The following is a 24,442-nucleotide window of genomic DNA, read 5'->3' as shown; positions in this document are numbered from 1 at the left end:
CTGCATTTTGAAAAACAGTTGCTAAAATTATGCAACATTGAAAAGGCTGATATTAGTGTGAGTTTGTTTTGTGCCGATCACAGTGCTGATATCAATTAATAATGATTTGTGTTTGTTCTGTTACAGGGTGGTAAGGGACAGACAGGAATCCAAAAGGTAAACAAAGGGTATTTAGGGGAGACCGCGGACGGTATTAACAATTTTTATTTGAGTGTCAGTAACTTCCTGCTAGACCTCTTTTGAAACATGGTATTCATGTTTGTCTACAATAAATAAAACTCACTTGCATGTCTACTACACAATCACAGATTATGTGAGTTGATGTCAAATACAAAGAGCTGTCGTTACAGTCTGTCCCACTCTGAATGTGCATCACATAAATCAATCCCAGTTGTGTCCAGGGTTAAGAGGGCTACTTTAAAAATGTGTTTTGATACAATTACTGTTTAAAAATGTAGTCAGTAAAATAATCCAAGTATCATGATAATAAGTAATGTTACTTGATTCCTTTCCATTATAACCTCAATTTAAAATGTGGTGAAATTGCTTAGCCTTATACAAAGTTTTTAAGACTGCAACTATTGATTATTTTTTATCATTGACTAATCAGTCCATTATTTTCTCAGTTGATTAGTTGATTAGGCCATAAAATATCAGAAAACAGTGAAAAATGTTGATCAAAGCTCAAGACGATGTCTTCAAATGTCTTATGTCCAGAACTCAAAGATATTCAGCTTACTGTCAGAGAGGAGTAAAGAAACCACAAAATATTCACATTTAAGGAGATGAAATCAGTGTTCAATCAATTTTGACAGCATTTTAATTAAAAAATGACTCAGAACAATTAATCAGTTGTCAAAATAGTGCAGATTGATTTAACAGTCGATTAATAACAGATTAATCGCTGCAGCTCTGAGTGTTTTATGTCCATTACATTTATTAGTTTGTCCAGCTGACTGACTGACTGACTGACTGACTGACTGACTGACTGACTGATTGATTGATTTAAAAACAAAAATGGTAAAAATTTCCACCAGGTGAAGCATTTTTGCACCAGAGGTCATGATAATAAATTGCCAGCTGTGTATGCACTGTGCATGGTAGTATACTGTTCCTTATTTTAAATTTGGAATCCAACTTTTTATTAAATGTATCTGTAATCTTCTGAAATGCAGACAGCTGCTCCTGGGCTGTAGGATGTGTGGCTCCAGAACTGAAAACGTACACACACGTCTTTTGGCCTTGAGTTTGCAGTGCTCCATGTACACAATGCAGCAATTCTTGTTTTTGAATCTGTTACAGCTGTCCCCAGCCCAAGGAGCCATTACACTGCTAACTGTTTTAGTGTGTTGGCTTGAACGTAGCATGATTGCAAAGGATCTTCGTAATTGCTGTAACTGATTGGTCTTCTTGTTCTCATCTCACCTTTTTTTTCCTTTTTTCTGTCAGTGAACTGAAGAAAATGGCACAACCAAGACAAGCGAACTGAAGAGATGAAAACCTGCATGAAGAATATCTCCTCTGCAAGAAAGCTGATGTCTTTTGGTTTTCCATTTGCATTGTGTATGTAAATCTTTATGCACTATGCTAATATGCTAAATTTGCTACATTAAGGGTCACTACTCTTGTGTAAACCAGCAAACCAGGAAATATAACACACATTAAATTTTACTCTCAATACTTTTTTGTCACAGTGTATTGTGATCTTTCCTCAAAATTTTATTTGTGATTAATGAATTTCTTAATGAAGTTCTGTCCATGACTGATGAACTGAAGAGTCTGATAGAGCTCAACTGCATGATTTGAAATGGTTTATTTAATACGTACAATTCCATCATTACATGTTTGTTTGTCTTAGCTGCCTTCTGCTGCAATCTCTCCTTTGACCTCGGTTCCTAGAACAGTGACCATACTGTCTGCCAGCAGCTTGTTAGATAAAAAACTCACGTGACATTACACATTTACATTGTAAAAAAGTGACAGTTTGGTTAGGTTTGGGCAATGAAACTACTTGGCTAGGTTTAAGAAAAGATATTGGATTAAAATAACAACGTTATGTACCTCATGTTATGGAAGTTACACCACTCGACACAAGTGATGCAACGGATGTCAGGTTGATGACAAATTTTTACTTGACTCAAAACTTTAAGTAACTCTTTAAGCCCTGTTTGTTTAAGCCATCCATCCAGTCCACCACTTACGAGTATATTGCAAGGCAGCTGGGTTCCTGAGATCACAAAATCATGCAAGAAACCATCTTTCCAGGGGCACATTCGATCTGAAAACTGTGCTCACAGTTTTGCTTTGGTTTCTGGATTGAATAGCATGTTTCCTTAAAACGGTGGTCCACAGTGTGCAGCAGGCTTTGGGATATGTTTTCTCTCATTTTGGTGTGTCTGTGTATACATATATATAGTATATAGTGTATATATACAGTATATATACAGTACTTACTTAATTAACATCACTGGATCACCTGCGTCCTTCTTCTTGGTTGGGCTAACACTGAAAGGTCTACATCTGGAAAAAGCCATGGTGGAACAGGTGGCCAGCACGCTGTGAGGCTCATCAACAAATCTTTCACATCTCTTTCCCGTGCAAAATGACATGCATCTTGATACATGATACATATATATACTGTGTATCCTAATTTGAAAATCAAAGCAGACTCTCTATAGTGACTATCATATTTATGTAAAAAATATAACAAGATACATTCTTAAATCTTTGGGATTCTTATCATTTGATACAAAATCCTTTAACCAAGACTTTGTATAGTTCAGTGAGGTTCAGGTACATGAACGTGAAGCACAAACTTTATCAAATGTAACGTCTCCGTAAAACTGAGATCAGGAAATGTCTAAGGAGGGACTGCAGGGAAGGAAGCAGATAAATCAGAGTCTTGTGGTTAAACAAACCATCTCAGATAGTCTGTGTGGATAAACATATCTGCATACACCCTCTTAATTGCCTTCTCCTTATCTATATTGAACTAACTGTGTGACAGTGAGTATATAAGACCTGTGTGTCTCACAGCTGTATCAAACTCTTCAGTTCATCAGTCATGGACAGAACTGTTCTGCTAGTCCTGTTGTGCCTGCAGGTTTCCCTGCTCATCACAGCCTTCACTCCACCACCAACGACTCAACCGTCTCCTGGTCTGGTAAGAAGATCTGTACACTGTTAATACTAAATAGTGGCACTTTACCACATCATTTATTGTTATTTTGCAACAGACAGAAGAAGAATCTGTGCTTCACAAAACAATAAATAGGCAACAAGACAGACAAGGATCCAACTGTATTTGGAGACGAGGACGATGTGGAGGATTTCACTCAGTAAGAGCAAATTTGCTTTCCTTTGAATCAACATCACGAAAAAAAAAAAAGAAAATGGAAACAAAATATAGCAACTGCTTCTGAGGCTCTTTTTCTATATTACAGAAGTCACAGAACAAAGGGAGACCAAGTCCACAGAAGCCTCGCAGGTCAGAGCTTCTTTCTATGTGAACACAAATATTTTCAGCATGAGAACACAGGATGTATTCGTGTTTTGGATTTGTTTTTGTTCCACACAGGATTCGACCAGGACATGGGGCCAGTATTATGTTACCATGATGCCAAGTTAACAAGAAATCACATGTACTGTGATCTATTATGTAAGTGGGCAAAATGACAAAACACACAAGCCACAGGAGTTCATAGCTTATCGCTAATATATTTAATTTTCCACTGCCTTCATCCCAGTAAGAGGGGGGATGTAATTAAGTACATATACTTTGTAACTGTACTTCTGTAAATTTTTCAGGTATCTGTACTTGCTTGAGTATTTATTTTTCTGACAACTTTGTACTTTTACTTCCTACATTTGAAAACAAATATCTGTACATTCTACTCCTTACATTTTTAAACAAAAAAAAAAATGATGGAAAAGACAAAAGGAAACAAAAAATATGTAACTCGAAAAACCAAAGTAAGAGATGTAACAGGACCAAAAATAACCTAAGAGATGTAAAAAGACGAAACAAGACAAAAAATGATGTAACAGAAGACAAAAGTTACATAAGAAGTCAGAAAACAACATAAAAGATGTAACATGACAAAAAACTAACAAGATGAAAAAGATATAACAACACTAAGAACTAAGTAGAAAATGTAACAAGACATAAATCAAGACGGCAAAGATGTAAAGACCTGAGAAAAGGTGAGGTTCAGTTGCACAGAAATGTCCTGTAGAAATGTCCAGAGGGCGACCTTTTACTTTTATACTTTGAGAACTTTTTTTTTCACTTTTACTTGAGTAAAGATACTGAACCTACTTTTACAAGAGTATTTTTACACAAGTATCTGTACTTCTACTCTAATACAGAGTGTGTGTACCTCTGATGAGATTTATCTTGTTTTCTGTCAGTGATCAAAGGAAGAAAGATGAAGACCTGAGAACTGAGGACAGACATGAAGACCTGCACTAAACACACATCTGCTTCAAGCAAGTTACTCTGTTTATAGCAAAAGATTTATTTTCTTTGTAATGTGGCATTTTGTTGGCAAAAAGATTGTATGAAATTTGTCTTGAGAAACTTCTTTTCTCTGTTATATAGTATATATACTAGTATATCTGTCATATAAACTTTGCTAAAATGCTGTTAGCCAGGTAGCTTTGCATATTGCACACAGTGATGGGATGAACAGGGGGTTAAAAAAGGCACATATCACTTTGTTTCAATGAAAATGCCATCATTAAACTAAGCAGTAGCAGAAGTAAACATGCTTTTTTTTTTTTTTTTTTTCATTGAGTTCAACTTTGGTAAACTTTGACACATAAATCTGGACTGTTCACCAGAGGCTGTCTTGACTGGTCAGTTTGTGAAACTCTTTTCTAACCTACAGTTAGCAACCGAGCCTTTAATATTCACACAGTGGCCATTTTCCTCTGACAACACCCTCAGGGTGCGAAGCTAAAATGTTGTACAAATGCAGACAATATGCCAACTTGTTATCATTTCACTGCTTCATGATTAATTGCCAATTGAAACGACAATGGATGGAGAAAATCTGAAGGGACACTGGACCATATTTCAAGAAAAAAAAGCAATATATTTGATAGCCCATTAACTACTGTGAGACAATACCTAACAGCATTCAGTTCCTTGCTAACATTACTGTTTGATAGTGTTACATGATACAACAGCAAAGGGGTAAATTAATTATTTCAATAATTAATTTACATCTTTCTAATCATAATGTGTAATTGTACTGTTAGCTAGGAAGTGGATGAATGCTAACGTTAGCTGTTGTCTCACGGTAGCTAATAGGTAATGAAATATTTTGTTTTAGCTTCCCACCCTGAATGAGACATCAGAGGAAACTGGCCACTCTGTGAATATGGTGAATTGGCTGTGTCCAAAATCATTTCCTGTTTATAAAGCAGTGTACCATATATTCCACTAAATTTACTTGAGTCACATCGAGTAGATTTTGTAAACTTTAGTTAACAGTACAGTTCTGTTGTAATGTGTCCCTCGTTACCCTCTAATGAAGTCTAATAAGGGTCTGATAAAGGGTTGAATGTCGAATAAAGAACATTTTATTTCTTGTATCACTTATTTTTATTGTTTTTGAACATCACTCATACATTCATATAACATTTAGATCTTTTAACTTCTTCCCTCTCTCCCACCTCCACTCCAACATCAGTGTAGAAAAAACAGTGACGATAGTGTCAGTAATAAAAAACAAGGCACTCTTTATACACACCCAGGTGTATAAATGTACACATACATGTCTGTGTATCAGCTAAGAAGAAGAAATAGATACATTAAAAAATAATAATTTTATGGGCGCCCCTATAGCTCAGTCGGTAGGGCGTGCGCACCATGTATTGAGGCTGTTAGTCCGCTGCAGCGGCCGCCGTTTCGAATCCCACCTGTGGCTCATTTGCTGCGTGTCATCCCCTGTCTCTTCACCCCCCTTTCCTGTCATACCTTCAGCTGTCACTGTCAATAAAGGCAAAAATGCCCACAAAATAATAATAATTTTATTTATAATAAAAACGTAATAAAAACAAAATAAAAAACACACAAAAGAAACTGAAATAAACAAAAACAAACAAAAAAGTCTCTACAGTCTCAATTGATTCCAAAAATGTACGAAATTAATCCTGTATTTTCTGAAAAATATGTTAGATTGTGCATGTAAGCCTCTCAGTCACTAAGAGAGTTCATTAGTCCAAAAGTTTTCATGACTTGTCAGAGCTAATGCACCTGGAATAATACTAAGGATACAGATCTGTGAGCGCAAAGGGGTTTCTTTTTGGATGATCTTGGAAATTATATAGAATTATATTCCCGAGAGATGGACTGAGTCACAGAGGAGGAGAAAGACAGAGAGCAGAGGCAAGTAATTGAATTGCTTAATTGGAGTCACTGCTTCTATATTACAGACAAACCCTTGTGTTTGTAGTCTGACCAAGTTTTCCTCCCACTGACTGTTCTGCCATCCTACCTACTGGTCAGAGCTCAGAGAAATTCTTATATTGAGGTAAGCTGATTTTTTCACTCTGTGCAGATAAAGTAGAAAAGAAATGATGATGATTTATAATGATGTACTCAGAAGTAAACTGAGTCCAGTGATGAGTCTTGCTGTTTTATGCCGTTGTTGTCTGGGTAAAATAGTAGCATCTTTGTGGGACATGTAACTAAATTAAAGGCCAAAATGAGAAAAGTAGGCTTCTGTCACACTTTCTGACATTTTTTGAATAGTTTTAAAATGTAGAAAAGTCATGAACACAAACAATATATCAGAATTTACATCTCTATCATTATAAACAGCTATTTCATTGGAGAGTAATTTTCTTTTAGACAAGGAAAGTGTATTTTTTGGAGTAATTAAATGAAAATTGACATGAAAAAAATGTATATAGTGCCCTTAAACCCAAAAATGCACTTTGAGAAGACAAAACAGTAAAAGAGATAAGAGACCATGGTCAAACCAGAAATATATTAATACTTAATAATGACATTTTGTAGAGCAGTGTCTTTCCAGAAACAGCGTCTTGTTTACTCATGTTAATACACCATGAACAGTTGTTCAGAGAGGTTATTTCTTTGGATTAGAGTGTTTTGTTTTTTTGTTTTTTTTTCCAAATGTAAATGGTTGACAACCATTTCTGAAATTAAGATTTTGTTTCTGGAAAGAACAGAACAGAAAGACAGACAAAAACAGAAACAATGCGTGGCTTGACATCATTGGGAATAACTGAGAAAATATGTTAATGTAATTTGCGAACTAGCCCTTCAAAGTAAGAGCATAAGAAGTGAGACAAAATGTTAAAATTTAGTAAAATTTGACTACATTTTTGTGCTTTGTTCATTTTATCCATATTTAAAGACAGATGTCCTGCAGTACTTTGAAAAATATGCATTATGTAATACATATAATAGTAGTGGTACTGGTAGAACTGCTTATATTCAGTAATTAGAATCACAAGACCAGTATCCTCGCAGAACCTGAATCAATCTTCACATAGAGTACAGACAGCCGGCATTGTGTGGATGGCTTGAACTGATGAGACAAATCAGGAGAAATTTAATTTTCGAGGGATGCGTTCCCTTGACAACCAGAGACAACAAATGTCAAGCACTAGTTTTGTGTGGAGGAGCGGTGAAAAGGGAGTAACTGCTTTCACGTGCGAGCAGATGAGCTTAGTTATCAGTCATTACAAGAGTCTGTGTGGCCACTTAGTCCAGGGGGGTATTGTCTCACATGGATGCATTCCACTGCATCCAGATCATTACACAAAGAGACTTGTGTTGGACTCAGCAGTACCATGACGTAAATCACGTAATTGATTAACTGGTTCAACTAATGTGAGAAAGTTTGGGCATCATGTGAAGGAAATGTACAGTAAAGGGCAATGAGAAGGGGCACATGTGTGATATATTATTATATATTATTACTAATTGTCAATTTTTATGTTAATATATTCACCAAGTAAAATATAATTTCTGACAGAATATTCCATTATTTATTTATTTATTTATTTATTTATTTATTTTTTATTTATAAGGATTTGTTTTTCTTTCAGTCATATTAATGTGATGTGTCACGCATTACACCCATATTTGTGGATTAGCTGTGTCTTTGTCAATTGCTGTTGTGTAGTAATTACTTAGTAAACAATTAGTTAATGGACACGTAATGACGAAGTAATGTTTCAGTACTTAGTAACTACTCATTATTATGCACAAGGGGCAAAAAAAGGATAAGTAATCATAAGCAATGACACAATAACACAACAGATAGCCCGAGCCAATGACGGCATGGAAATTATGAGTGAGCATGTGTGAGCCGAGTGAAAGGCAGGATGAAAGAGAAATAAACTATAGGCCTGAGCATGTGAAAGGATAGTCTTCCTGACTAAATTTTTGCTATAGCTTAATTTATTTGCTGATTAGAATTTGCCAAGTATTGTTAGTTGCTGTCTGTGTATTCAAAGATACATGCATATGCATGGTTTATTTTATTTTATATATTATCTAAAGCATCAAAGAGCCATAAAGTACCTAACATCGCAGTTTCTATCTTTTTCTCTGTTCTCTACCAAGCCTCTTTCATATCACCAGGATGAACCTTCCCAACTACCCTGTTCCAGAATTGGATGTGACTTTGAAAGAAGTGAGCCGTGTCCTGCAGCTGACTTTGAGTCCCAACCTTTACCCTGAGTTTAAAAGTACAGTGGAACAGCAGAGGGAGCTCCTTCAAGAGGCCCAGCAAAAATTAGCAACCATTGCCACAAACCAAGAGAACTGGGTGACAGAGCAGTTTAAGAGAAGTCTGCTGTCTTGTGCTGACCCGCTGCCGACCTCGACTGCCCTCCCCCTTGTTCTTCTTCCTTCCCAAGCAAAGAGATGTACTCAGCTGGGGAGAGCGGCCGCTCTGCTCTGGGCAGCAGCGAAGCTGCACAGTGAGCCCTTGTTACTGGAGGGCAATGTGCCAATGGAGCGCACACAACAGTCTGAGGTATTTGCTGCTAGCCGGATTCCTGGCAGGAGTCAAGATGAGATTAAGGTGAGATTACCTGTGGGACACAACTGGTAACATTTATCAAAGTAAAATTAAAAATTAGAGGTTTTCAATTTTTAATCAGCCCAGGAGCACTCTCCTAACTTGAACAAAAACTCAGGGTTTTAAAAAACATGTTTTAAGAAACTGCACATATAATGAAACAAAACAAACTTTGCTAGAAGTTCACAAATGCCCATTTTACCTACACCAAACAAATTGATATCCACATAAAAATTCTCTATTACCACCTATTCACCACATTTTCACCACTGATCATCTGCTACTTCACAACCACCGAACTCCACTGATTCCATTGGTCTACAGCTCACCACTCTATGACAAAGACTCAGTGAACAAGCAGCTGAAGCAGAGTACATACAGTAGACCTCACTTCATAAAGCCATAACCATAAATTATATCTAACCCTTGCTGTTTTGTGATCACAAGCTGTTTTGAGGGCATATCAATGCTAATAAAACACTCCTGATCAATAATCCACTGTTTCTGAGTCATTTGAGTCAGTTTCCACCCCCTGCAGTTATTTGCATTAGTCCTGTGTGAAGACACAGCTGGAGGCGTAGCCTCAGCCTCTCTTAAAATCACACTGTCTACATATAGTGGCTGAATTAAGGTACTACACCAATTCAAGCCAAGTGAAGAGAATGGCAGCATTTTTGTCCTGTCCCTTTTTTGGCCCTTATATTCTTTGTATATCTGCCTGTACAGCATAGGACTCTTAAGTACTTTTTAAGTGATTTCCAGCTTGGCTCTATGGAAATAAGCAGTATTTTGATGTACAACTCCCTCTAACAGCCAACATAAATATGCCCAAACCCTGTCAATGATATCTCAGGATATCTTTGTAAATTTAATTACAAACGTTGTATTTTATTGTTTTTTAATCAGTTTTGTAACTCACTAACAAGTGAGTGCCATTCCTTCCTTCTTGAGGGGTGATTCATTTTAGTGTTGCTGCCTGGAAGTCTGCCTGGAAGTCTGACGTTTTCACTGTTGGATGTAGTCGCATAGGAATGAAACTTTCAACCAGAGAGGAGAGCAAAAACAAAAACAGCTTTTCAGACTCTGTTTAAATAGACTGTTTAAGTATTCTGAGCAATTTCTGATCTGTAGCTTTGTCATTTAATTTCCAGCTCTACCCAAATAGCCTCCATGCCATCATCACCTGTACTGGAGGAGTATTCCCCATTGACATACTGTGGCGTCCAAGCACTGGTGGGCCAGTTTCTGCTCGATCATTCATTGACATCTACAACCAGCTGGCTCAGGTGATGGATCAACCCAGGGCAGGAAAACAGAATGATCCCTCTGTCATTTGCAGCCTCTCAGCTCTGGAGCGCAAAGTCTGGGCTGCCACCAGGGAAGAGATTCTGGGGCAAGGAGGGGATGCAGCGACATCACTAGGGCTGATGGAGAGTGCTGTACTGACACTCTGTCTGGAGGAGTGCAATGCACCCTCTGGACTGGCTGATATCCTCAATGCAGTGAGGCTGGGAGGAGGAGGAGACAGTCCATGTCTAAGATACTATGACAAGGTACCGGATTTTAAACCAAGCTCACCTCAAACAAACACTCTTTGGTGGTCATACTGCTTAACTTTAAGACACACGTTATCACATGATTAAGCGATTGAGTAAGTGACGATGATTTTATTTAGTAATTAAGTTACAGTCTCAGAGCAAAAGTTGAGCAAAAGGACAGTTCATCCCAAAATCAAAACTACATATTCCCCCCCTAGTCAGTAGTGTTTTTCAACTGTTTAGATTTTTTTGGTGTGAGCTGCAGTTTTAGTGATACCATCTGTAAAGATGTCTGGCTTCTCTCCAATATAAAGGGATTAAGTAGCACTCAAAGCACCCAGGAAATACATTTCAAAAATTCAACACCAGTGTCTTTTTCCCAAATTCATGACCAGTTACTGAAGATATTCCACAGACCTGGTTGTGACCAGTTTCAGGTAGGAACAATTTCCATAAGAATAGAAAAGAAAGTAATTCTGGCAGATTCTAAAAAGTAGTTCTGGTAAAGCCAAGTGCCATTTAGTCCTATTATAGTGAAAAAAAGGTACATATCTTTCTGGCAACTCACACCAAAAAATCTAGATGGACAAATAGCACTGTAGGCCTAGGGAAAAATATATATTTTTGAATTTGAAGTGAACTGTCCCTTTAACAAGCTAAACTTGAAATTAGTGCAAAAAGTATAGAAATAATTTCATGCATAAGTTGTTATGCTATTGGTGTTATTAGAGGTGACCAGTGATGCTCACTGATTTCCAGTGGACTAAAGAAACCAAGCCAATCAATCTTTTTTTTTTTTCAACAGGTGATGAACCTGGTGGTCTTCAAGGACAGCACAGCTGGGGTGGTGTTTGAACACAGTGCTGTGGATGGGATGGTGGCTGTGCTAATGACTGAGCTTGTGTACAGTCTGTCAGAAACTGTTGACCTTAACCTAGTCCATGCTGACACAGAAAATATGAATGGGTCTGTCAAAGTAAACAGTGTTAATTCTGTTTGTCCTCCTCCCCTGACATTCCCCCTGCAAGGCGTAGATACCCCGAAACCGAGCCCTGACTTAAAGGCAACACACCCAGTTCTCACTTTTGATGTGCCTTCCTATCCTGATGTGTTTTCGACTCTCAGAGGGCAGCGAGGGCTGTACTATGCTTGGATCAACTTCTCTTTGCAGCTTTCCCTTAGGCAGACTCTTGGTGAATCTGCTGCCAATCACATCCTTGTCACACCTACCCATATGCGTCACTACAAACATGGCCGATGTGATCCTACATACTCACTCACTATGCATTCCCGAAAGTTAGTAAATGCCTTGGCATCATGCATTGGCCCAGATAACACAATCCAATACACTACTGACCTCCTACAGTTGTTCCATGTTGCATTTTTGGAGCACAAGAGCCTCATCAGAAACACCAAAAGTGGTCATGGTGTTGGTCCCCACTTAGCTGCCCTTCGTCGATCATTGCCATCTGACAACCCACTGAAGAAGTTCCTGGACCCCTTTGGATGTCCATCTGTGTACCTCACAGGTACAGATCTGATGGAGGGTGTGGAGTGTGGAGTAGGGAATGTTTATGCCCAAGATCAGCTTGCTGTGTCCTACCTTGGCAGGAGAGACAAGGTTCGCATTGTACTTAATGGAAAAGGGAGCTTTGCTCTGACACTGCAAAAGCTTCAAGATAGCCTGAAGAAAAACCTGAAATTAGTGATGCTTCTAGCTGTTCGATATGCCATTGCATGTCAAATGGGAGCACTGGAATGTCTACTGAAACAGGGTGAGACAGAGAAAATGAATGGAGAGACATATCACTGCCCAAAGAGCCCAAATAATGGCAAAGCCATTGTTGACTCCACCTCTGGCATGAGTCCAGATTATACTCTGCTGATCCATGGTGGTGCTGGAGAAAAGATGATGCTCAACACTGAAGTGATCAAAGTTATTGAGTTTGCTCTAGAGACAGCATTAAACCTTGGAGCCCAAGGGCTTCAACAAGGTGGCAGCAGTTTGGATGCAGTTCAGAGGTCTGTGGAAGCTCTGGAGGACTGCTTCCTGTTTAATGCAGGTAAAGGTTCAGTATTCAACAAAGATGGCAAAAATGAAATGGAAGCAACCATTGTAGATGGCAGTCTAATGAGATCCGGATCAGTTGCTTGTGTCCAAAGTGTGAAGAACCCAATAAAAGCAGCCAGATGTGTCATGGAGAAAAGTTCACATTCACTCATTGTAGGAGATGGGGCTGAGGAGTTTCTGCAAGGGATGGAGGAGAAAGAGAAGCCTGTTGGGCCAGAGTACTTCTACACGGATATACGCCACAAAGAGTTAACTGCAAAGCTCAGTGGTGAAAATACCTCAAAAAACAATCACCCTCAGACAGTTGGAGCTGTGGCCTTGGATCAGTGGCATGGGCTGGCTGCTGCATCCTCCACAGGTGGGTTAGTAGGAAAGCTGAAAGGGCGAATTGGGGATACAGCAGTAATAGGGGCAGGAATATATGCTGATGACAAGGTAGCTATTGCCTGCTCTGGAGATGGCGATGTATTTCTGAAGCACACAGTTGCACAGAAAATAGCTAGTCTCTACCATAACAAAGGCTATAGCCTAAGGCAGGCATGTAGAGAAGTGATGGCTGAAAGTCTGAATGGGATCTGTGCAGGAATTATTGGTGTAGACGCTAAAGGTGATGCGGTCATTGAAACAAATGCTGATGTGATGTTTGTGGCCTCAATGGTAAATGGCATTTCACGGGGAGAGGTCCTGAGGCCCCTGACAAGCTTCTCCAATGTAATCTGGGAAACAGATGAGTTGGTTGCCTACCTTAATCCAAACCCCTGGATCCCTGGGTCAACCATTCTGACTAGAAAAACACTTAGTGGAGCAAGCAGCATCTTCAAATTGGCTACACCTGATTTTGTGGCTATGCTGCAAGGAGCAAGAGCTGTGTCAAGCTTGCTATGTGAACGACTGGGAGTGCAGCGCTGTGCCTTGGTTTTCAATCCAACCCCTGATCAGCCAGCACAAATCAGACTGCTCCCACTTTATGGCTTAGAGCCAAAGTGGCAGTCCCATCTTGCCAGTGAAGAAGAATTCCACATTTATGATCCTGGTTACTGCACTTCAAAAAGTGGCCCACAGTGGGATGATGAAGCACTGACCCAAGTTCAAGCCATGATTAGGAATGGCCTGCCAACACCAAATGCACCCTCATGCTTTGAGTTTTTTGGAGACACTTCCAGTGATAACCTGTTCAGTCGTATTGTACGTGGAGAGCAGAAACAATGGAGAGTGTGGGAAGACAGTGAGCATGTTGCCTTCCTGACACCATACCCAAACTCTCCTGGACTAACTGTTCTAGTGCCACGCAAACCACTGTCCAGTGATATCCTCAAACTAGAAGATGCTGATTACAAAGCACTGATCTTAGCCGCTTATAAAGTTGCCCGTCTACTGGAAGAGGGGATGAGAGCTCAAGGCGTTGCACTGATCTTTGAGGGCTTTGAGATTGACTATGCCCATGCCAAGCTGATCCCTCTGTTATGTTCACCAGATGGCACTAAACCTGCTGAGCTGCAACCACAGTGCTTCCAAAACTACCCTGGATATGTGTCATCACTGGATGGCCCAGCTGCTGACTTTGGGGCTCTCAAAAGCATTCACTCAAAAATTACCCAGTGCGGGCCACCTCGTTCATGGAAAGACCCTCAGTCTCACTCCGCACTTGCCATCAAGAGCCAGTGGTATCGCAACCTGTTCCAGATTCAAAACACTCTTTTCCACAGCACAGTGGAATACTTCCACAGTTGTTGCCACTACTCCTATGCTCTAACCCCTCTCACCACCGACACCATCTCCTCACCAATGGGACTGGGATCAGACTCAGAACCAGTTTCTGTTAACCTGCTGGGCAACGACATCTACCTGGCTGACTCAATGCAATTTGTACTTGAATACTTCCTTCGCTTCCAGGAAAACCTGCCAGGGACATACTACATATCTCCCAGCTTTAGAGGGGAAGATCCTGATGCCACACACTTGAACCAGTTCTACCATGTGGAGTGTGAACTGCTGGGTGACATGGGCAATGCCATGTCCATAGCAGAGGGATACTTAGCTCATCTTACCAAGTCTATGTTGAAGAAACACACTGATATGATCCTCAACACTGCCAGGACTCTTACACATGTTACTGCCATGCTGAGTAAGCTGGATGGAAAGACCCCACTCCCAAGAGTCCCTCTGGATCAGGCCATTCCCATGATGCCCTCTGCTGACTGCGTAGAGTGGGTCCAAGACGGCCAGCCCCAGTTTGGCAGAAAGCTAACACGCAAAGGCGAGCGGGTCTTGATAGAGAAGTATGGTGGTGCTGTTTGGCTGACTGAGATGGACCATCTAGGAGTTCCCTTCTACCAGGCATATGTCGAGGGCACTGGGCGGTGCAAAGCTAAAGCTGCTGACCTTCTCCTGGGACTGGGTGAGACTGTGGGTCTTGGTCAACGTCATTCCACTCCTGAGATGGTACAGGAGGCGCTCAGGCACCATGCAGTGCCAGAACAGTCCTACAAATGGTACATTAACATGCGGCAAGTGAAACCACTCCTCACCAGTGGATGGGGCATGGGGACAGAGCGCTACTTGTGTTGGCTGCTTCAGCATGATGACATCAGAGATATACATATCATTCCTAGAATGAAAGGAATGAAGTACATGCCATGATCATAAGTTCTCCACACATTTTCAGGACATTAGATGTTTTATTCTTGTAATAATGGGGCCAAATAAGAATAAACAGTATGGATTTAAACAATAAAGATGCCTCAACAAACCAGACTTTAGGACTTTCATCTTCATCAGTGATCTTTCCTACTATGTCAATGGCAACAAAAAACTTCCTCCAGTTTAGTCCTACCTGACTCTTGTACTTTGAAGTAAAATGTTTCTGAAAATGTTGTGTTTAAGCATTGCAACACAAACTGGAAGCATCATCACAGAAAACTGAAAATTAAATAAATGTAGAGCAACTGTAAACTGAGGTAACAGAAAATAAATTATTGTCCTGCTATGCACATTGATTCATTCATCAAAATTTTAACAGAATCAGACAGACTAAACACTGCCCAAATTTCAATGTCCATTTTCAAGCTAAATTTTAACCAAATCAGAAGGACTAGTTTTGGGTTAGTTGTTTTCTAAATGCTAACGCAAAGACTTGGTTTCTTTTCTTAGAGTAAAGCAATAAAGATAATATGGATGTAAAGACACCAGGGGGTCGTGCTATTTAGTGGTACCAGGATATTCTTAAACACTGAGCATTGACTATAATATTGCATATTTAAGATACAATATTTATAAACAATATTTTACAATATTTCTGTCTGCATAGCTATGTTTTTTTTACTGCCAAGCTAAACAACGTCTATAATAAAAGTTTACTAAAGTGCAGGTTAAACTTTAGGTAACTTTTATGTTCGTGTGAGTAAGTGTGTAATTCAGTTAAATGCATTTGAAATATGTATTTGAGTGTTTTGTAATGTCTCTTTTTCTGGGAATAAAAATAAGATGAAATTTGTAACAAAATACTTAAAAACCTTGTATTTGTGTGTTTGAAATACTTAAATACATTATTGAATTTGTCATTTCATTCTCAAGTGAGAAACATTTTTATCCTCAGGTTTGAACTGTAGGAAAAAAAAACTGTAAAATTAGCGTAATTACAGTCTTTGGCTGTAAATCATGTGACAGGCCCTGTTGGGTCCAGCAACATGCTCATTGTGATTCACCATATTTCATTTGTTTTCTTTATGACCAGTGGCTTGAAGTAAGAAGTTGCTTTGGTGTTCAGCGCAAATCATCCCTAAAGGTTTATAATCAAAATATGATCAGATATAGCAGATATTGCAAAAAAATACAATGAAAGCAAAGAGCGATTAGCAAACACAGGTAAGTAAGGAAGTCACATCACCTTAAACACATGGTTCATATTGTGAAACAGCCACAGTTTGGTTAGGTTTAGACACACGTAACTGTTTAGTTAAGGAAAAGATCACTCGCCAAACTTGCCTAATATATAAAATTAGGTCTCAAAATCATGAAAAAATAAACTGTAAATAAACAAATAAACAGTTCTTCCTGCTCTGAAATGCTGGGAATGTGGCCACTCCACTGTCTTAAGTGTCAAATATCACTAAGACCTGAAATATAGATGCTCCATCCAGCAGTTTAACTGGACTTGTACAGACATGTTTGAGCCAACAGAGCCACAGGACCCTGTCACTTGACTTCTTTCTTTCGTTCTCCCTCTCTCTGAGTCATTATTCTCAGAAATGTTTTTATAGAGGGAGACTCAGCTAGATTGAAAACTGGACTCATTCCCGACTCTCTGGCCACAGAAACAAAGCTGACGGTAAGACTGGTTTCTGAACAGATTATTGGGTGTATTCACATCACAGAGATGAGTCAAATCCCAGAGCTGCTATAATCCTGTAATATAATAATGACATTTACAGGGAATTTGTAATTTTATATTTGATTGAATTAGATTTTTGGGACACTTTAATCAAGTATGGAACAATCAGTATTTCTAGCAGATTTAAAGTTCGATAAATAATGAGAGTTAAATACTATATGACCGACATCTGGTATGGATTTTATAATGTGCTATAAATATCTTTATGTAGCTTATCTGTTAGCTATAGACACAAAGTATCTCAGCCTTATATGGTGTTTTTGGTTGAAAAAAAGGGTTCAGTATTCCCTCTTTATTGTGCTGGGTTGGCCTTCTTACAAAAGGTTTCTCTTTAATTTGATATAGGTCTAAATGTCTGAGTCACATTCAGTTCTTATGGTACTATTCATGTAAAGCAATGAATGTCAGTAGCAGTGGTGCAGAGGGTGGTTTGCAGACCTTTTCCCCTGGGTTTCAGCTGCCCTACCTGATAAAGTTTCTGGGGCTGTATGCATCCTGAAAGGAGTACCTGCAGACAAAACTCAGGGAACAAGCCCCCTGCTATTTGATGTGCTATAAGTATAAAGTAGTGGTGAAGTGAGGAAATATTTAGATATTTTACTTAAGTAAAAGTAGCAATACTATGTTGTAGAAATGCTTTGTTACAAACAAAAGTCCTTCATTCAAAATTTTACTCAAGTAAACATAAAAAAGTATTAGCATAATAATATACTTAAAGCACAAAAAGTAAAAGTACTCATTATGCAGAATGGCCTAATTTAGAATATCTGTTATATTGCTGAATTAATTATTATTGATGCATTAATGTGTTCATCACTTTAGTGTTGCAGCTGGTAAAAGTATTTTTGTACTACATATACTGAGAGGTAGCTTGTCAGTCTCACCAAAGGATCAGTAAAGTCTTTATAATATTGTCATACAATCTAATTAGGATATTGTATTTTGTACTATTAATCTGAACCTGCAAAGTAACAGAAGGTTTCAAATAAAGGTATTGGAGTAAAAATTAAAATATTTGCCACAGAATTGTAAAACATAAAATTGAAATACTCAAATGAAGTACAAATACTTAAGTATAGCACTTGAAATGTTAGATTAGATTCCACCACTGCTCATTACTTGTCTTTTCAAGGCACTTTCTATTTCTCTACAATTCAGAGGGACGTAGTGTACTTTATACTTAATATTATATTTATATTTATATTTATCACTTGTTGACTAGTTACTTTACAAATGAAGATTTGCTATTAGTTACAGCGCCATTCAAAATAGTTAAAAAATATTTTTATTGTTACTATCATTAATATTAATATTATGTTTTTGTAACTATCATTGTTTTTATTTAGTTATCAACATAGTTTACTTTTACTTAACTTACTTAACGTCCCCACCTCCCACACTTGGGGCTGTGTTCATACCTGCAGAGTAAACCGACAGCCCACGGTTGGGTTTGGCGTGTTTTAATATCCGTTTTGGCAGTCAAACAAAGTTTTCTTGGTACGTACGTGATCTTTTGAGCGCACCTTTTTTCTCGTGAAAATTCTTTTGAACCCTCCCACTGTCTGAAGTCAGACCTCTTTAATTCATCCACGAATAACTCCGCAGCCTCCGCGGCGCAGACAGACGGGACAGAAATGAATAAAACACGGTGAGTGTCTGTGAGCTCAGCCGCTTTTACCTGATAACATAATATTTATCCTTTTATCAGTAACGTTACGTCTTTTTAACCCTTTAGATTTCGTACCAGAACAGTGCGTACTGATAAAAACAGGAGGGTTCAGTGGAACAAGATGTGAAGCTTGGGAAAAAGGAGGAGCGAACTTAAAATTAATTTATACTGTTGTTTTTGTTTGTTTGTTTGTTTGTTTTAAACTTTCGTGTCTTGCATTCAAAGTTCAGTTCAATCTACTGAACAAGCTCAAGCTGGAGGTTTAGGGGAACATGGGGTAATGAGTTCTGCTGGCTAATTGGATTTATTACAAATCTGCTTTGATTTATTTCATAATTATCATAGACTACCAACGTTACTTTACACTAAAGAAGTACAGACAGCCATGGGGAGTAATGGATTGCATGTAATCTTATTATTGGGATTACAATTTCAAAATAAGACCTCTAGCGAAAAATGCTTCACTGGGTGAAACTCTCACCACTTTTTGTCTTTAACTCCATCAGTAATTTGTATAAATTGCAAAAGAAGACCCTAACAATGGACATAAAACACATAGAGCTGCAACAATTAATCTATTGTACTAGCTTAATCTGCAACCATTTTGATAGCTGATTAATCATTTTGCGTAATTTTTTTAAAGAAAATAAGTTACATTTCCAGCATCTTAAATGTGAACATTTTCTGTTCTTCTTTTTTTTTTCTCCTCTCTGACAGTTAAGTGAATATTTTTGGGTTTTGGGCAAAACAAGGCATTTGAGGACATCATCTTGCACTTGGATCAACATTTTCTGACATTTTTTTGAAACAACGACTTGATTAACTGAGAAAATGATTGCCAGATGAATCAATAATGAAAATAATTGTTACAGGAAAGACTTGAAATGTAGGTCAAAACATGTGGAGCACATGGACGTACTTTGTTACAGGATTCATTTGTCAATTAATTGTTTTGAGGTAATCCAAAAGTAATGGAAAAAAGAGTAATCAAGTTACTTACTTTAATATTGTAATACTCAAACTGAGGACAGGGAAACTGTACAGGGTAAAAAAAAATGGAATATAATCTGAATACTTTTGGATTCCTTCAAAATCAAACAGTGAAAATGCTGCACCTTAAACTAAAAAAAATGATGCAGCCACAAAAAAATGAGTTTCACAAATATTCTGTTTTCTCTTTAAAGGTGCAGTTCACCCCAAAATCAAAAATACATATTTTTGAGATATTGGACATGGAGGTGTCTGCCTTCTCTCAAATATAATGGAGCTAGATGGCACTAGTCTTGTGGTGGTCAAAGCGCCAAAAATACATTTTTAAAAACTCAACAGCAACGTCTCTTCAAAGAAATCATGGTCAAAATCACTTGGTCAAAATAAACCACAGACCTTGTTGTGAGAAGTTTCATGTGGGAACTACTTTAAACGACACAAAGGTTCTTTCTGCTAGAAAGAAAGTAGAAACTGCACACAACAACAAGGTCTGTGGGTATCTTGAGTAACCAGGCCTCCTAAAGCCCTGACATGCCAAGTTGACTTTTTAGCCTACGTCTTCACTGTAGATCCTTAACTTGGAGCAATCCTAACATGTGCGTGTAAGCATTTATGGAGGCATTTCCTGTCTTGTTTTGTTTTTTCAGTTGTTTTAAAACTGGTCACCGTTCACTTAAACTGTTTGAGAGATTCTGCAGTGCTGTTTTCCTGTGGAACTCCAGCACTGTTTTGTATAGTAAAAAACTGAACTAAACCTTCAGTTTGCATGAGGGTGAGCAGATAATGACTGAATTTTCATTTTTGGGTAAACTTTCACTTTAAGCCTGAAATCTGAATACTTCCCCCCAGCACTGTATTTATACAGTGTTCATATATTTATTTGTACAACAAAGAAGTAGCATAAAATGAAAATTCTCAAGTAAAGTAAATACCTCAATTTTACACTTAAGTACAGTACTTGAGTAAATGTATTTAGTTACACTCCACCACTGTTGGTCACAAAGGGAAATGGTACTCAGTCATTTAAAAAGTGGGCCTCATGCCAGAACATATAGAGCCAGTACAGCTGAGAGTAGGTTATAATACAGCAACAAATTAATGATGACAGGCTTCATGTGTAAAATAACAGTTCTGTTATAATTTGAAATGCAGTGAAACAGGATAATGTCAACATAATTCTGAAGCGTAATTTATTTTCCAAACTCACTATGTCTTCAGACTAATGAAATATACAGCTAATAATGAAAAACTTTGACTCCTACGACAGGTCTGCACCACTCTGAAAGAATACATAAAATATGAGAAAACTGGTGAATGTGAGAAGTTCTCCTAAACCATTCGTACACACCACTGAAGAACAAATCTGTTCGCAGGAGTAGTTCTTGCATGAGGCCCAGTGATTCTTTATGGAGAGGTCTCCTTGTTTAAAATAAAAAAAAAAAACTCAAAAAACACACAAGGTAGAAGTCTCTGCAGGGGGAAATTTTATAGTTTACACAATCTGCACTTAATGCGCAAACTTTATCCTCCTTGCTCTTTGCACTCATCACAGCGACTGCAGAGAGGCAGAATTAACTACCTTTATTTACCTCAGAGAGGACATGAACAGTTCAGGTCAGGACACCATGTTCAAATGTCAACAGGGGATGTTGAAAGTGATGTTATCATGCAGCGGCACAATAATAACCCGACAATCACAGAGTCATCTGCAGACTTGAATGTTTCTTCTTTAGATGTTTCCTTCCAGTCTTGTTTCCACATACAGCATTTTCCTGTATTGGGGCTGATTCTAGTTAGGGCCTCATTCAGCTGTAAAACAGCTCAGTTCTGAAAAGCTTTATTGTAACAAGAATATTAAATCCAGACACTACAGCCAGGCTCTACAGCTGCTTGTGGTTAGGGGTCATTACACTAAATTATCATGATATTTGACAACTTTAAATTTGTGGTTCTCTTTGATTTAAGATATTTTCTCTGACAATCAATTAAATATGAACAGATTGCTGCTCAAGCTGAAATTTGAATGTTTAAAGACTCTGAAATGAACAGGAAATTTTTCATGTTCATTTTTACAATTTTTATATCAAAATTCAACACTTTTCTCTTTATGTGAAAATATTTTTGATTACTCTTCTTTAACTCAGAGGTGATACGTGTAATCAAATGTGATTTTGGGTGAGTTAACCAAACTCTTACTTCCTGTTCAGGCTCTGTTCACATAGCTTCTGCAGCTCAGCACTGTCTCCCATTTTGCATTTCTTTCATGTCTTCCTGAAAAAGTGGGGTTCCTGAGGTTTACGTTCTATGCTCTAAGACAGATCAGTAACTACTGCCGCACTTGCTATTAGAAATGGAGATCTTTGTGAAATCTTTTGTTTGAAACATTTTTGCAAGCATAGCAATGCAGGAACGGAGATTGGGAATCACAGGTCTTGCAATCTGTTTGAAAGCCACAGACAAATAACTCACTGTCCTCTCTCACAGCTTTATCTGATGATCATGGCCGTCTCAGAGGAGGATTACTACTATTACCATGAAAACATCAGCTTCAACTTCAGCTATGACGACTACCCTGCCCTCTGTGAGAAGCATGAGGTCCGCTCCTTTGCAGGCCTCTTCCTCCCCATCATGTACACTGTGTGTCTGATGGTAGGACTGGCCGGAAATGCCTTAGTCGTGGCAGTCTACGCCTACCACAAACGCCTCAAGACCATGACAGACACCTTCCTGACCCACCTGGCTGTGGCCGACCTGCTCCTGCTATTCACTCTGCCTTTCTGGGCGGCTGATGCGGCGAGGGGCTGGGAGCTGGGGGAGGCTGTCTGTAAGATTGTGTCAGCATGCTACACGGTCAACTTCACCTGCTGCATGCTGCTGCTGGCCTGCATCAGCCTGGATCGCTACTTAGCATTAGCCAGGGTGCAAGGTAGAGACCAAAGAGGACGTCTGCAGAGGATATTCTCCCGGAGACATTGCTGGAAGGTGTGTTCAGTTGTTTGGGTGACAGCTTTCATCCTCGGTCTTCCTGATTTGATACTTTCAGAGGTGAAATTGGCGTCTAATAGGAATTTCTGTCTGCCTATCTACCCTCCATTGATGGCTGGAGGCGGGAAAGCTGCCCTGGAGTTGGCAGAAGTGCTGCTGGGATTCCTGCTTCCTCTCCTAGTCATGGTGGTGTGTTACTGGAGAGTCGGCCTGGTGCTAAAGGGCCTCCCTGCTGAGAGCAGAGGCAAGAAGTGGAAAGCTCTACGAGTTCTGCTAGTGGTGGTCGGGGTGTTTGTGGTCACTCAGCTGCCTTACAATGTGGTGAAGGTCTACCGAACCATGGACTCCGTCTACACCTTAGTGACCCACTGTGGGTCGAGTAAACTGTTGGATCAGGCGGCACAGGTGACTGAAAGCCTGGCTCTCACTCACTGCTGCCTCAACCCCATCGTCTATGCCTTCATGGGCTCTTCCTTCAGGCAGCACATGATGAAGGTGGCCAAGAGGTTTGGTGAAGGGAGAAGAAAGACGAGGAGGAGGAGGGAAAATCCTGCAGAGGAGGAAGGGATGGACATGTCATTTAATTCCCACAGTGCATCTCAAGAGACAAACACATTCTCAATATGAGTTACCATAGTGAAAGACATCTATATGAATCAAAATCATGAATCACAAATAGTATAGTTTTCCACCAAATAAGCTCTGGTTCTTGAACTGGTTCTGTTCAAGATTTTTGGAACCTGAATGAACCAGCCCACAATTCCAACAGTTTGTCAAGGATGTCATCAACAGTGTTGAAGTCACACTGATCTCATTAGTTTTGTAGACATTTGGTCATAAACTGAAGTGTTGGACAAACTGAAAACTTGAATTGGTGATGGTGCTTCAAGAAGAGTCAGAGAATGATCAAAGTTATTCCACTTCATCCTGTTTGAGGCATGAATGTCTGAACCACATCTAATGTAATATATCCAATGGTTTGGACCAAAGCAGTGCACAGATGGACCAACGCTGCTGTTGTAGCTAAAAAGAATTTAGCCTTTGTGTTTTATCCTGAAGAATCAATAGTTCTACAGAAAAAGTTCTGTAGAATAAAAAACACCCTTTGCCAGATAGCTTACAAGCTTCAGTTAAGTTGTTTTGTTTATCCAAATCTCTGAGGTATTTATCCAGGATTTCCCAAGAAACACAACACTTTTCCAGCTGCCCACACAGTACAAAATACACACAGGATCAGTACTTGAACTTGATACTCTTCATTAATCAGTGAAAGAGAAGAAAAAAGAAGAAAGAAGAAATACAGTTTAATTGTGAAACTGAGTAAGCCGGGTACTATTCTCTTTTGGAAAACTTTGTAACTGTAGCCAAAGTAAACACCCAGAATCCTCTTGATGTGACACATCTGCAGGAATGTGTACATCTGCTGTAAACCAGATGTAGTATACAGCTGCACCACTGCTATGAAGTGAGGAAACACGATTTAGCATCTCTAATATCGTTCCAGTTGAACTATATATGCTCAAGTCATGCACTTTGTTTCTTGAAAATTTAAAGATAACACATATCAAACCATCCACCAGCAAGCATTTTACACTGATGCTGTTGCTCACAGTTGTGCCAAACCCATATCCAGTGGGATTTAACTCCCTTTGATGAGGGAAAGCCACAGCTCTCTCGTTTCCTGAATCCCTCGAAACATGTGGGACACATTTACTGCACACGTACTTCACAGTT

General features: G+C 38.9%; 2 protein-coding genes across 3 annotated transcripts; both read left to right on the top strand.

Annotated features, from left to right (window-relative positions):
• Positions 1–955: 955 nt before the first annotated feature.
• Positions 956–16,142, top strand: LOC146317938 (uncharacterized). The gene is made up of 8 exons (XM_084733195.1): positions 956–3,163; positions 3,237–3,338; positions 3,444–3,487; positions 3,578–3,658; positions 4,411–6,539; positions 8,606–9,068; positions 10,217–10,618; positions 11,409–16,142. Exons 6-8 carry the CDS (start codon positions 8,625–8,627, stop codon positions 15,312–15,314), a joined length of 4,752 nt encoding a protein of 1,583 aa, XP_084589321.1. The 5' UTR covers positions 956–3,163; positions 3,237–3,338; positions 3,444–3,487; positions 3,578–3,658; positions 4,411–6,539; positions 8,606–8,624; the 3' UTR covers positions 15,315–16,142.
• Positions 16,143–16,864: 722 nt separating this feature from the next.
• Positions 16,865–23,382, top strand: ackr4a (atypical chemokine receptor 4a). Of its 2 annotated transcripts, none has more exons than XM_084732092.1 (2): positions 16,865–17,001; positions 22,208–23,382. In XM_084732092.1, the coding sequence occupies exon 2, from the start codon at positions 22,217–22,219 to the stop codon at positions 23,333–23,335; it is 1,119 nt and encodes a 372-aa protein (XP_084588218.1). In that variant the 5' UTR covers positions 16,865–17,001; positions 22,208–22,216; the 3' UTR covers positions 23,336–23,382. The 2 variants fall into 2 exon arrangements, with proteins under 2 accessions (XP_084588218.1, XP_084588217.1); XM_084732091.1 differs by lacking the exon at positions 16,865–17,001 and adding an exon at positions 18,541–18,712.
• Positions 23,383–24,442: the final 1,060 nt, after the last annotated feature.

The sequence above is a fragment of the Lutjanus erythropterus genome, chromosome 12 (assembly GCF_056507025.1).
Source record: "Lutjanus erythropterus isolate fLutEry1 chromosome 12, fLutEry1.hap2, whole genome shotgun sequence".
Lineage (NCBI taxonomy): Eukaryota > Metazoa > Chordata > Actinopteri > Lutjaniformes > Lutjanidae > Lutjanus > Lutjanus erythropterus.
The sequence above is the reverse complement of the archived record's forward strand: the minus strand, read 5'-3'. Positions and strand labels throughout refer to the sequence as shown.

Bases quoted from the DNA above. Each gene is read 5' to 3' on its own strand.
- LOC146317938 (XM_084733195.1), top strand. From the start codon at position 8,625: ATGAACCTTCCCAACTACCCTGTTCCAGAATTGGATGTGACTTTGAAA. The intron at 9,069-10,216 runs GTGAGATTACCT...TTTAATTTCCAG, and splicing joins GGAGTCAAGATGAGATTAAG to CTCTACCCAAATAGCCTCCA. The intron at 10,619-11,408 runs GTACCGGATTTT...TTTTTTCAACAG, and splicing joins GTCTAAGATACTATGACAAG to GTGATGAACCTGGTGGTCTT.
- ackr4a (XM_084732092.1), top strand. From the start codon at position 22,217: ATGATCATGGCCGTCTCAGAGGAGGATTACTACTATTACCATGAAAAC.